Source organism: Erythrolamprus reginae, chromosome 10 (genome assembly GCF_031021105.1).
Source record: "Erythrolamprus reginae isolate rEryReg1 chromosome 10, rEryReg1.hap1, whole genome shotgun sequence".
Lineage (NCBI taxonomy): Eukaryota > Metazoa > Chordata > Lepidosauria > Squamata > Dipsadidae > Erythrolamprus > Erythrolamprus reginae.
The window spans coordinates 11,873,309-11,886,925 of NC_091959.1; the positions used below are offsets into that span (position 1 = coordinate 11,873,309).

General features: G+C 42.8%; 1 protein-coding gene across 1 annotated transcript in view; it reads left to right on the forward strand.

Moving 5' to 3' along the window:
* The window catches only part of LOC139173179 (ADAMTS-like protein 3), a 37,296-nt gene that overhangs the window by 16,347 nt on the left and 7,332 nt on the right, over positions 1-13,617 (forward strand). Inside the window, exons 7-12 of the mRNA XM_070762776.1 lie at positions 269-397; positions 4,426-4,611; positions 6,129-6,242; positions 7,282-7,494; positions 10,779-10,968; positions 12,362-12,566. Coding sequence (XP_070618877.1) covers positions 269-397; positions 4,426-4,611; positions 6,129-6,242; positions 7,282-7,494; positions 10,779-10,968; positions 12,362-12,566 — 1,037 coding nt within the window. The remainder of the gene's footprint in view (positions 1-268; positions 398-4,425; positions 4,612-6,128; positions 6,243-7,281; positions 7,495-10,778; positions 10,969-12,361; positions 12,567-13,617) is intronic.

A 13,617-nucleotide genomic window follows, 5' to 3' on the forward strand; every position in this document is an offset into this window, starting at 1 on the left:
CACTAAAACCCTCATTGTGTATTGGACAAAATAAATAAATAAATAAAATAAAATAAAAACATAAATAAATATGTCCCTCCTAAGATAAAATACAAAAAATAGTATAAGGGCAAACTAGATGGATCACGAGGTCTTTTTCTGCCTTCAGTCTTCTATGTTTCTATGTTTCTATTATCTTCCCGACTCTTATGGGGTTGCAGGTTTTTCACTGCTATTCTCTGAAGTTTTTTCCAGACTAATTCCTCTCCCTGCTGATTCTCCCTTGCAGAAGCTCCAGCTATACTGGCATCTGAAAAAAACATGGCCAATTTTCAGCTTCAGAATCTGTCCGTCTCTGTTGGAGGCACCATCCTAGCCAGAACTGGGACCAATATTCTGCTGGAATGTCCAGTCAAAGGTAAGGCTAAACTATCTGAAGTGTCAGAAATGGTGGGCACTCTTATCACTGGAAGTTTTCTAAGATGAGACTGGACAGCAATTTGCCTGGAATGGTGTAGCTCAGTGATGGTGAACAGTGAACAGTGCAGTCAGGCAGTAGGGAAAGCAAATAGGATGCTTGGCTGCATAGCTAGAGGTATAACAAGCAGGAAGAGGGAGATTATGATCCCGCTGTATAGAGTGCTGGTGAGACCCCATTTGGAATACTAGTGTTCAGTTCTGGAGACCTCACCTACAAAAAGATATGGACAAAATTGAACGGGTCCAAAGACGGGCTACAAAAATGGTGGAAGGTCTTAAGCATAAAACGTATCAGGAAAGACTTCATGAACTCAATCTGTGTAGTCTGGAGGACAGAAAGAAAAGGGGGGACATGATCGATACATTGAAATATGTCAAAGGGTTAAATAAGGTCCAGGAGGGAAGTGTTTTTAATAGGAAAGTGAACACAAGAACAAGGTGACACAATCTGAAGTTAGTTGGGGGAAAGATCAAAAGCAACATGAGAAAATATTATCTTTCTCTTTTTGTTTCTGGGGACTGCCTGTGGTCTTTTTGGGAACTGTTTTGGGGACTACCAGAGGTCTTTTTCTGCCGTCAGACTTCTATGTTTCTATGTTTCAATGGGTGTAGGTTCTCCTGCTTGGTCAGGCTGTTGGACGAGAAGTCCTCCAGGGTCTTTTCCAACCTTATTGTTTTATTTTACTTTATCCCCTTTCCACATATCTCTCCATTTTTCTATTGTTGTGCAAATGGAATTGTTGCAGCTGTTAACACATGTAAAATTAAATATGTATCCTCTTTATTATAATCTTCTGGTAGCATACCCAACAGAAATATTTCTGATTTCAAATCTATGTGTTGCTTTAAATAGGCAATGTTTTCATTTACATGGAGTGCCCAGTTAAATTTGGGGCTGTTATGCCTACACAGCTATTTACATTCAAAAGAAGTATTGGTGAGCCAATATACATTTTTATAGTAATCTCAATTTATTCCCCAACACTGTCCAGCAAAATCACCATGGATAAAAAGAGAAAGCAATGGGTATTTCTCCTCCTCCCTAGTTACCCTTTCCATCTGCCACTATTAGTTTAATGGCCTTACTTAAACAAATATATATATTTTCCAGCTGAATACTTTGCCACCAACAATGGCGCAGGATGTATTTTGAAATTCATGAGTGGATCATCCATATTCTTTCTGTTTGTTTCTTTCTGTGAAACTTGAAAGACTTCACAATAAAATACAGAGATTCAAGGCAAACAAGCCTGCAATACAATTTCACTGTTAGGTTTATGAAACGTGACTGCCATCCTGTGTATGTTTTTCTGGGAGCAAGACCTTGGTTTGATTTGTGCCTGGTGGTAGACAAGGAAGATTCCTGAACTGACTTAACAGCCAATTGCTTTTATTTACAAACACATGAAATCGATTGCATGTTGTTGTTTTTTTAAAAAAATTGGTGATCCTAAAATTTTAAGATTGCATTAATATAATTAAATCATCACCTCGAGGCTTGGCTACTGTAATGCTCTCTACATGGGGCTCCCTTTGAAAAGTGTTCGGAAACTTCAGATCGTGCAGAATGCAGCTGCGAGAGCAATTATGGGCTTCTCCAAGTATGCCCATATCACTCCAACACTCCGCAGTCTGCATTGGCTGCCGATCAGTTTCCGGTCACAATTCAAAGTGTTGGTTATGACCTATAAAGCCCTTCATGGCACCGGACCAGAATATCTTTGGGACCGCCTCCTGCCGCACGAATCCCAGCGACCGGTTAGGTCCTACAGAGTTGGCCTTCTCCGGGTCCCGTCGACTAAACAATGTCATTTGGCGGGACCCAGGAGAAGAGCCTTCTCTGTGGCGGCCCCGACCCTCTGGAACCAGTTCCCCCCAGATATCAGAGTTGCCCCCCCACCCTCCTTGCCTTTCGCAAGCTCCTTAAAACACACCTCTGTCATCAGGCATGGGAGAATTGAAATTTTTTCCCTTCCCCCTAGGCTTATAGAATTTATACATGGTATGCTTGTTTGTATGATTGGTCTCTTAAATTGGGTTTTTTTAGATTATTTTTTAATATTAGATTTGTTACATTGTTTTCTTTATTGTTGTTAGCCGCCCGGAGTCTTCGGAGAGGGGCGGCATACAAATCTAATAAATAAAATAAATAAATAAAATAAATAAATAAAATAATTACTTAAAATTGAGGTCTTTTTTAGGGCTGCTTTCAAAATAATTTAGAATAAACACTTTTTTTTTGCTTGCAGGCACAATTCTGCTCTTGGTTAAAGCAACCTATGTTTTTGAAGTTTCTCTAAGAATCTGCGGGGGGAAAATTGGGGTGCTTTAAAATATATATTGCTCAAAAAAAAAATAAAAGGAACACTGAAAGAACACATCCTAGATCTGAATGAATGAAATATTCTCACTGAATACTTTGTTCTGTACAAAGTCGAACGTGCACAACAGCCCGTGAAATTGATTGTCAATCAGTGTTGCTTCCTAAGTGGGCAGTTTGAGTTCACAGAAGTTTGATTTACTTGGACTTATATTGTGTTATTTAAGTGTTCCCTTTATTTTTTTTTGAGCAGTGTATATTAAGGAACGGACTGAGCAGGGCAGGCAGGAGAGTGCATTTTTGCTCTCCCCAGGATCTAGGGAAGCCTCTGCAGCCTGGGGAGAGCAAAAAATGGGCCTACTAAGGCCACCAGAAGTCAGGAAATGGGCCATTTCTGGCCGCCAGAGAACCTCGGAGGGAACAGGGTAAGCTGTTTTTGCCCAGCTTGCCTCCAGAAGTTTTGAATGCTCCAACACTGGAAGTGTTTAAGCAGACGTTGGATAACCATCTGTCTGAAGTAGTGTAGGTTTTCCTGTCTAAGCAGGGGGTTGGACTAGAAGACCTCCAAGGTCCCTTCCAACTCTGTTGTTGTTATTGTTGTTATTATACACATATATGGGTGTATCTTTATATGTGTATATACACACAGAGAGATATACAGTGTGTGTGTGTGTATATATATATACACTGCTCAAAAAATTAAAGGGAACACTCAAATAACACATCCTAGATCTGAATGAATGAAATATTGTCATTGAATACTTTGTTCTGTACAAAGTTGAAGGTGCTGACAACAAGATGAAGTTGATTATCAATCAGTGTTGCTTCCTAAGTGGACAGTTTGATGTCACATACGTTTGATTTACTTGGAGTTATATTGTGTTGTTTAAGTGTTCTCTTTACACACAAACACACACACACACACTCTATCCATATTATAACAGGCATATCTGTTATATCTTCGGGACCGCCTCCTGACGCACCAATCCCAGCGACCGGTTAGGTCCCACAGAGTCGGCCTTCTTCGGGTCCCGTCGACTAAACAATGTCGTCTGGCGGGACCCAGGGGAAGAGCCTTCTCTGTGGGGGCTCCGACCCTCTGGAACCAGCTCCCCCCTGAGATTAGGATTGCCCCCACCCTCCTTGCCTTTTGTAAGCTCCTTAAAACCCACCTCTGTTGTCAAGCATGGGGGAACTAAAACATCTCCCCCTTGCCCATGTTGTTTTGCCGTTTGATTGATTGACTGTGTGCCTGTTTTTTTATATATATATATTGGGATCGTTTTATGAATTTTTTAATTTAAAATTGTAATTAGATTGGTGGGAATTGGATTTGTTACTATGTACTGTTTTTATTATTGTTGTGAGTTTGCGGAGAGGGGCGGCATATAAATCCAATAAATCTAATCTAAATCTATAGTCCACCATCTACTGGTGAAGGAAGATGACTGCATTAATATTCATGTGTTGTTCTTGAGTTGTTTGGCTGTCCATTATATGTCCTTCCTAGGCTTTAAATATTTAACATCCCTACTTAAATGTTCCCATGTCACATGAGAAGTGGTGAGATGCTTCAAATCGGAAAAATATTCAGTTGGAATGTATTAAACATTAACCTTTACATGCGTTTTGCATTTGCCTCCCAGGTAACCCCCAACCTGAGGTCCTGTGGTTCAAAAACGAGAGCTCTTCAAGAAGTTCTGCTTTGCCCATCGCTAACAGTTCCTTCTTGTTCCTGGGCAACGTTTCGGGCAAAGATACTGGAATTTACACTTGTACGGCTACCAACGCTGTGGGCCACACTACAGCAGCCACCGTTCTTCAATTGGCTGGCAAGTATAAAGTTGGGTCGGTGGCATCATTGGGGAGAGGACCTCTTGGCTTCCTTCAACCTCCGGGCACAGATATACACTCCTCAAAAAAAATTAAAAGCAACACAACACAACATAAAGAGCCGGGGTGGCGCAGCAGGTAGAGTGCTGTACTACAGGCCACTGAAGCTGACTGTAGATCTGAAGGTCAGCGGTTCAAATCTCATCACCGGCTCAAGGTTGACTCAGCCTTCCATCCTTCCGAGGTGGGTAAAATGAGGACCCGGTTTGTGGGGGCAATAGGCTGGTTCTGTTAAAAAGTGCTATTATTAACATGTTGTAAGCTGCCCTGAGTCTAAGGAGAAGGGCAGCATAAAAATTGATTGAATGAATGAATGAATGAATGAATGAATGAATGAATGAATAATAAACTCCAACTAATTCAAACTTCCGTGAAATCGAACTGTCCCCTTAGGAAGCAACACTGATTGACCATCAATTTCACCTGCTGTTGTGCACATTCAAATTTGTACAGAACAAAGTATTCAATGAGAATATTTCATTCATTCAGATTTAGGATGTGTTCTTTGAGTGTTCTCTTTATTTATTTGATCAGTGTATGTATGTATGTATGTATGTATGTATGTATGTATGTATGTATCTATACTGCTCAAAAAGTAAAGGGAACGCTCAAATAACACATCCTAGATCTGAATGAATGAATGAATGAAAGAAATATTCTCATTGAATACTTTGTTCTGTATAAAGTTGAATGTGCTGGCAACACAATGAAATTGATTGTCAATCATTGTTGCTTCCTAAGTGGACAGTTTGATTTCACAGAAGTTTGATTTACTTGGAGTTATATTGTGTTAAGTGTTCCCTTTATTTTTTTGAGCAGTGTATATGTGTATGTGTGTGTGTGTGTATGTATACATACAGTATATGTGTATGTGTGTGTGTATTGTTCTATAAACCAGTGTTTCCCAACCTTTTTTGAGCTGCGGCACATTATTCATATTTTGGGAACATTGAACGGGGGGGGGGGGGGCTAAAGAAAAGTTTGGACAAAAAAAATCTCTCTCTTCCTCCCTTTCACTCTATTTCTCCCTCCCTCTTTCTCTCTCTTCCTTCCTTCCCTTCTTTCTCTCTCTCCATCCCTCTTTCTTTCTTCCTCTCTTTTTTGCTCTCTTTCTCTCTCCCTCCTTCCCTCCCTCTATGTCTTTCTCTCTCCCTTGCTCTCTGTCTCTTTCTGTCTCTCTTGCTATCTCTCTCTTGCTTTTTTCTCTCTCTCTTGCTCTCTTTCTTTCTCTCTCTCTGCCTCTCTTGCTATCTCTCTTTCTCTCTCTTGCTATCTATAAACGCTGCTATAAACCATTATAAGACAGCTGTCTTTGTACTGTATTTTCCCTCTGGGTTGTCTCAAAATAATATTCACACTGTGCCGTACTTTGACAACTTCCTTCAAACCTGAGTAGCCTCTCCTTGGTTTTATGTCTGGGAAACACCCTGGGATATAATTTCCTCCATTATTCCAGGACCAAGAAAACCACCCAATGGCTCATCTACGGACAGTAAAAGAAAACGTGTTTTTATGGCCTCTGGAATTGGTACCAACATTACAGTGGCTGCTGGTGATACATTACGAATAGGTATGGTGGTCCCAAAGGTTAGCTCTTGCTTGAAAGAATGGGTGGCACCCCTTCTTCGCTGGCACTCCCAGAACGCTCCTGGCGACTGAAATGGATGCATGCACATTCGGCAGGCACATCAGGGTGAGATTTGGCTTCCGCACATGCGCTAGAAGCCAAATCTCATGTGAGAATTCTGCAATTTTCACCAATATTTTTGCTTCCGCGCATGAGATTTCTCTTCGGCGCATGTGCTAATGGATTGCCAGTCCCACCGGTACTGGGTGCAACCCGCTAATGGGTGGCGGGCAAGGGGTCATTCATGGTTCATTCATTTCATATCTTTCCTCGTCTCCCACCATAGTCACAGTGGAGCCAAGCGCTACATACGCTTTGTCATACTTCCTCATCTTACCTTTCGGGAGTCTTACGTTTGTCTCATGACCTCCGTCTCTCTCCTCCTTTCTTTTCATCCCTGTTCAATCTTTTTCCACGGTGTCTCTTAAGGGATTGTTATCTGCTCTTCATATCTCCTGCTCTGTGCTGGGTGCTATTGTTTGGTACAAAAAACCCCTACTCCCTGTGGCAAAAAAAAAAGCACGTTCTCCGGGGTCACAAGCCCCCCTGGCATTGCTCTGTACCCCCCCCCATGGGGGACCCATCCTGTTATTTGAGTAGCTCTGATCTAGCTAAAGGAACCTCCTGAAGACCGATTCTGTGGGCCCTAACTGGATGATGGGAGGTACACTACATCAGTGTTTCCCAACCTTGGCAACTTGAAGATATCTGGACTTCAACTACCAGAATTCCCCAGCCAGCATTTGCTGGCTGGGGAATTCTGGGAGTTGAAGTCCAAATATCTTCAAGCTGCCAAGGTTGGGAAACACTGCCCTACATAATCTGGTCCAAGGCCATGTAGGGATTTAAAGGTGATATCCAACACCTTGATTTGTGTCTTTTTCAGATAGGAGCACTTAAGAATAACCACATTCTTTATTCTGTATATAGATTTTAGGTGTTCTGGGGACAAAGGGCTCAAAATGCCTTTGGTTTTTTCTAGGTTGCCCTGTCTACCCCAGCGCAAATAACACAATTCGCTGGTTTGCCAGAAACCAACCCATCGAAGAGGCTTCAGGCTTCAGGCACAAGATCTTGGTCCGTGGACGCATCCTTGAATTCATCGTTGCCTCTGACCAGTTTGCTGGGCAATACAAGTGCTGGGTTTCATCCCATGTCAAGCCATTGTCTGTCTGGGTAAATGTCAAGAAGGAAGGTTTGTTGAAAGATTCCCTGATCACATTTTTACGTTTTACATTTTTTTGTTTAAATGTTTGGTACTTCCTAGTGTTATAATTGAAGGCAGAAGTTGGGGACTATGGTCCCTTTATGACTTGTGGACTCCCAGAATTCATTCATTCATTCATTCATTCATTCATTCATTCATTCATTTATTTGACTTGTGGACTCCCAGAGTTTATTTATTTATTTATTTATTGTTTGTTTGTTTGTTAGATTTGTATGCCGCCCCTCTCCACAGACTTGGGGCAGCTAACAACAGTAAAAAGACAATATAAACAAATCTAATATTAAAAGTAATTTTAAGGAACCAATCATACATACAGACATACCATGCATAAATTTTATAAGTCTAGGGAGAAGGGAATATCTCAATTCCCCCATGCCTGACGACAGAGGTAGGTTTTAAGAAGCTTACGAAAGGCAAGGAGGCTGGGGGGAGTTGGTTCCAGAGGGTCGGGGCCACCACAGAGAAGGCTCTTCCGCTGGGTCCCGCCAAACGACATTGTTTAGTCGACGGGACCCGGAGAAGGCCAACTCTGTGGGACCTAACTGGTCGCTGGGATTCGTGCGGCAGAAGACGGTCCCGGAGATATTCTGGTCCGATGCCATGAAGGGCTTTATAGGTCATAACCAACCCTTTGAATTGTGACCGGAAACTGATCGGCAACCAATGCAGACTGCAGAGGCTTGCTGGCTGGGGAATTCTGGGAGTTGAAGTCCACAGGTCATATAAAAGGGACATAGTTCCCCACCCTTGATTTAAGATGGTGGAGATTTGGCTCTTCTCTTAAGCATTGGACTAGTCCAGGGGTAGGCAAAGTCGGCTCGTTCCATGACTTGTGGACTTCCACTCCCAGAATTCCTGAGCCAATTGTGCTAGCTCAGGAATTCTGGGAGTTGAAGTCCACACGTCATAGAAGAGCCAACTTTGCCTACCCCTAGATTAGGATGGGGGTTGAGTTGGAGGTTCTTCATCTGGTACTTGAGAGAAAGATATTTTTATTTCAATCTTGTTTTTCGTTGCTTTATTGTGCACCACTTAGAATCACTGCATGAGATGGACAGTCGTATAAGTTCTGTAAATCAGTCAGTCAGTCAATCAGTCAGTCAACCAGACAGACACTGAGTCCTTATTTTATTAATCAATTTCAATGCTGCTGTGCTTATGTTTTCCTTGTTTCCCCTTTAATGGTCTTCTAATTTTGCAAGCCAACAAATGAACTTCTCATATTGGACCACATAGAACAGTGCTTCTCATCCTTTCTAATGCCGCGATCCCTTCATACAGTTCCTCATGTTGTGGTGAACCCCAACCATAAGTCTAGCGCCAATTCTCCCAACAGAGCTTTAAGCTGATTGGCAGGAAGGTCAGAGGGACACCCCCACTGTAAAGGCCTGATTGGTCAGATTGTAAAAAACATGTTCCAAGGCACCAGAATAGAAGCTTTAATTCCTAACAGCATGGGAAATGTGTCTTTTCCCATGGTCTTACGCAACACCTGTGAAACAGTCATTCGACCCCCAGAGGGGTCCCGACTGACATAGAAGTATTTATTTATTTATTATTTAGATTTGTATGCCGCCCCTCTCCGTGGACTCGGGGCGGCTCACAGCAAAATATAACAATCGTAACAAATCCAAATAAATTTAAAATATTTTAAAAAGTTTAAAAAGAACTCCATTTACTAACAAGCACACACACAAACATACCATGCATAAATTGTACATGCCCGGGGGAGGTGTTTCAGTTCCCCCATGCCTGACGGCAAAGGTGTGTTTTAAGGAGTTTACGGAAGGCAGGGAGAGTAGGGGCAATTCTAATCTCTGGGGGGAGTTGGTTCCAGAGAGTCGGGGCCGCCACAGAGAAGGCTCTTCCCCTGGGGCCCGCCAACCGACATTGTGTAGTTGACGGGACCCGGAGAAGGCCCACTCTGTGGGACCTAATCGGTCGCTGGGATTCGTGCGGCAGAAGGCGGTCTCGGAGATATTCTGGTCCAATGCCATGAAGGGCTTTAAAGGTCATAACCAACACTTTGAATTGTGACCGGAAATTGATCGGCAACCAATGCAGATATAATAAATAAGACATAAAATAAATAACTATTGGGCAAGGGGTCCTAAGTATGTATTTAATTTGCTTCATATGATCATATTCTTTGTAGAATACAGTAGTACCTCTAGATACGAGCTGCTCCATATGTGAGTATTCCAAGTTACGAGCCGCAATGCAAGCGAAATTTCTCTTCGACACCCGGGCTCAAATTCGGGATATGAGCCGAGCTTCCACTAGGTGGCGCAAGAATCTCCTTGCTTCCGGTTATCTCGGGGCGAAAAACAAAGTCTAAAGGCATTCGTTCGAGATGCGAGTTGATCGACTTACGAGCTCAAGTCTGGAACGAATTAAACTCGTATGTCGAGGTACCACTGTATGTGGAATCCTAAAACTGTAGAGTCCTAGAGTTCATAGGACCAGAGTTGGTTGAGGAAACCTTCTGTTTTTTAGATCTAGCTTAGGAACTAGATGGAATTGATGTAAACCCATCTGGATTTGCATATGAAACAGAGATGTAATAGGAATTATTTATAATTTATTTATTTATTTATTTATTTATTTATTTATTTATTTATTTATTTATTTATTTATTTATTTATTTATTTATTATTTAGATTTGTATGCCGCCCCTCTCCGCAGACTCGGAGCGGCTCACAACAGAATACAACAATTCATGACAAATCTAAATTATAATTTAAAATATTTTTAAAAACCCATTTAGTAAGCAAACATACATACAAACATACCATGCATAAATTGTATATGCCCGGGGGAGATGTCTCAGTTCCCCCATCCCTGACGACAAAGGTGGGTTTTAAGGCGCTTACGAAAGGCAAGGAGAGTAGGGGCAGTTCTAATCTCTAGGGGCAGTTGGTTCCAGAGAGTCGGGGCCGCCACAGAGAAGGCTCTTCCCCTGGGGCCGGCCAACCAACATTGTTTGGTTGACGGGACCCGGAGAAGGCCCACTCTGTGGGACCTAATCGGTCGCTGGGATTCGTGTGGCAGAAGGCGGTCTCGGAGATATTCTGGTCCAGTGCCATGAAGGCACTGCATGATGGGAAGACCTTGGCCTAGGGACATAATATGTATAAACCAGTATCATAGATGGAAACAAATGATAGATTGATGTAATTAGCACACCATGTCCTAGTAAGGCATTTCCTTGTATCGGGGAGAATATATTCAGGTTATATCGTTTTTTGCAGAGTATCGATGGAAGCTTGTTGAGCCGAGTCCATGCTCTACAACAATTTGTGGAAATTTGGGGACTCGCTTCCGTAAATTTCTATGTGTGAATATGAAGGATCAAATTGTGAACGCATCACTATGTGAGGATCACCCAAAGCTAGTTGTAAACAACCCGCAACCCTGCAAAATTCAAGACTGTCCTGCAAGGTACAAATATTTTGTTACTTTGTTCAAATTAGAATATACTCTTGGATATCTGTACATACATGTTTTGCACGGAAGGTAGGTAGATTTCAGGTTTTATTTTATTTTGATTTTATTTTATTGGATTTGTATGCCGCCCCTCTCCGTAGACTCGGGGCGGCTAACAACAGTAGTAAACAGCATATGACAATCCAATATTAAAACAGTTAAAAACCCTTATTGTAAAACCAAACATACATACAGACATACCATGCATAAAATTGTAAAGGCCTAGGGAGAAAGAGTATCTCAATTCCCCCATGCCTGGTGGCAGAGGTGGGTTTTAAGAAGCTTACGAAAGGCAAGGAGGGTGGGAGCAATTCTAATCTCTGGGGGGAGTTGGTTCCAGAGGGCCGGGGCCGCCACAGAGAAGGCTCTTCCCCTGGGTCGCACCAAGCAACATTGTTTAGTTGACGGGACCCGGGGAAGATCCACTCTGTGAGACCTAACTGGTTGCTGGGATTCGTGCGGCCGAAGGCGGTCCCTGAGATAGTCTGTCCGGTGCCATGAAGGGCTTTATAGGTCATAACCAACACTTTGAATTGTGACTGGAAACTGATCGACAACCAATGCAGACTGCGGAGTGTTGGTGTAACATGGGCATATTTAGGGAAGCCCATGACCGCTGTCGCAGCTGCATTCTGCACGACCTGAAGTTTCCGAACACTCTTCAAAGGCAGCCCCATGTAGAGAGCATTACAGTAGTCGAGCCTCGAGGTGATGTGGGCATGAGTGACTGTGAGCAGTGACTCCCGGTCCAAATAGGGCCGCAACTGGTGCACCAGGCGAACCTGGGCAAACGCCCCCCTGGCCACAGCCGAAAGATGTTTCTCTAATGTGAGCTGTGGATCGAGGAGGACGCCCAAGTTGTGGACCCTCTCTGAGGGGGTCAGTAGTTCCCCCCCTCAGGGTGATGGATGGGCAGATGGAATTGTCCTTGGGAGGCAAGACCCACAGCCACTCCGTCTTATCAGGGTTGAGTTTGAGTCTGTTGACACCCATCCAGGCCCCAACAGCCTCCAGGCACCGGCACATCACTTCCAGGTTTATTTTGCTAGGATGAGGAAATCCTCCAACTTCAATATTGAAAGGGGATAGTTCATAAGTAGAGGTACTACTGTATTAGCTCTTTCCTTCTGCTTCTCAGCAGTTGACAGAAATGTACAGTCAAGTCCTTAAAAACCATAGCTGATTTTGTCCATCACAACTAATAACCAAGGAAAATAGAGCGTTTCTCCCTAGTGTACCCATCGTTACCTTAACCATCCCTATAGCCCAATTTGTATCGTTCTTCCCTACATGTGCAATTTCCTTACTTTAATCTTCTTCTTATTTTTCTCGCATTTCCTCCTTCCAGGTGGGCAACCTCAGCTTGGTCTGAATGCTCTGCTTCCTGTGGCCACGGATTTCACCGCCGGCGAATCACCTGCAAGCAACTCAAATCCAACCGGCGCGTCTTAACTTTGCCTCCGGGCGCTTGCGCCGACCACGAGCGTCCTTTGGAAATGAAACCTTGCGTGGGCCGTTTTTGTGCAGAATGGATGGTTCATCCCTGGGGCCAAGTAATTAATTCAATGATGAATGAGTCTATCACCCCTGCCACTGGCTATGCGCAAGTGGTTTGTTTGTTTATTTATTTATTTATTTATTTATTTATTACTTACTTACTTACTTACTTACTTACTTACTTACTTACTTACTTACTTACTTACTTATTTATTTATTATTTTTTATTTATTTATTGTTTGTTTGTTTGTTTGTTTGTTTGTTTGTTTGTTTGATTTTTATGCCCCCCTTCTCCTTAGACTCAGGGCGGCTTACAACATGTTAGCAATAGCACTTTTTTATCAGAGCCAGGCTATTGCCCCCACAATCGGGGTCCTCATTTTACCCACCTCGGAAGGATGGAAGGCTGAGTCAACTTAGAGCCGGTGATGAGATTTGAACCGCTGACCTTCAGATCTACAAGTCAGCTTCAGTGGCCTGCAAGTACAGCACTCCACCTGCTGCGCCACCCCGGCTCTTTGCCTAATAATTATGCACCCTTCACTAATTTCTACTTCACTGGTGGTAAAACCTTTTTTTCCTTGGGTACCGAAAGAGCATGCACACGCGCTATCACCCCTGCGCGAGTGCCCACACCCATAAGAGCCAGGGTGGCGCAGCAGGTAGAGTGCTGTACTGCAGGCCACTGAAGCTGACTGTGGATCTATAGGTCGGCAGTTCAAATCTGCAAATCTGCATTCTAACCACTGTGCCATCACGGCTCATAAAATATAAAAGGTTATTATGGTTCTAAAAGGTGAATAGACAACGTGCCAAAAGTAACTGATTCTGCAAGAACCTGTAGATAGGATTACTTCCACCGTATTTAACTATTATAAAAGGAATAAGGTTATCTACACTATTTGATCTTAAATGACTTGGCATAGGAAATCCTGAGAATTATAATATTGGGAGTGACAATTGCTGAGTGAGCATTGCCTGAAACCTCTAAAATATACTTAACCAGGTACCAGCATTTATTCAGAAGGCATGTTTGTCAGATCAGTTTTAATCATTTTAGGCTCTCATGGGATAATAAAGGAGCAGCAGGTAGAGTGCTGTACTGCA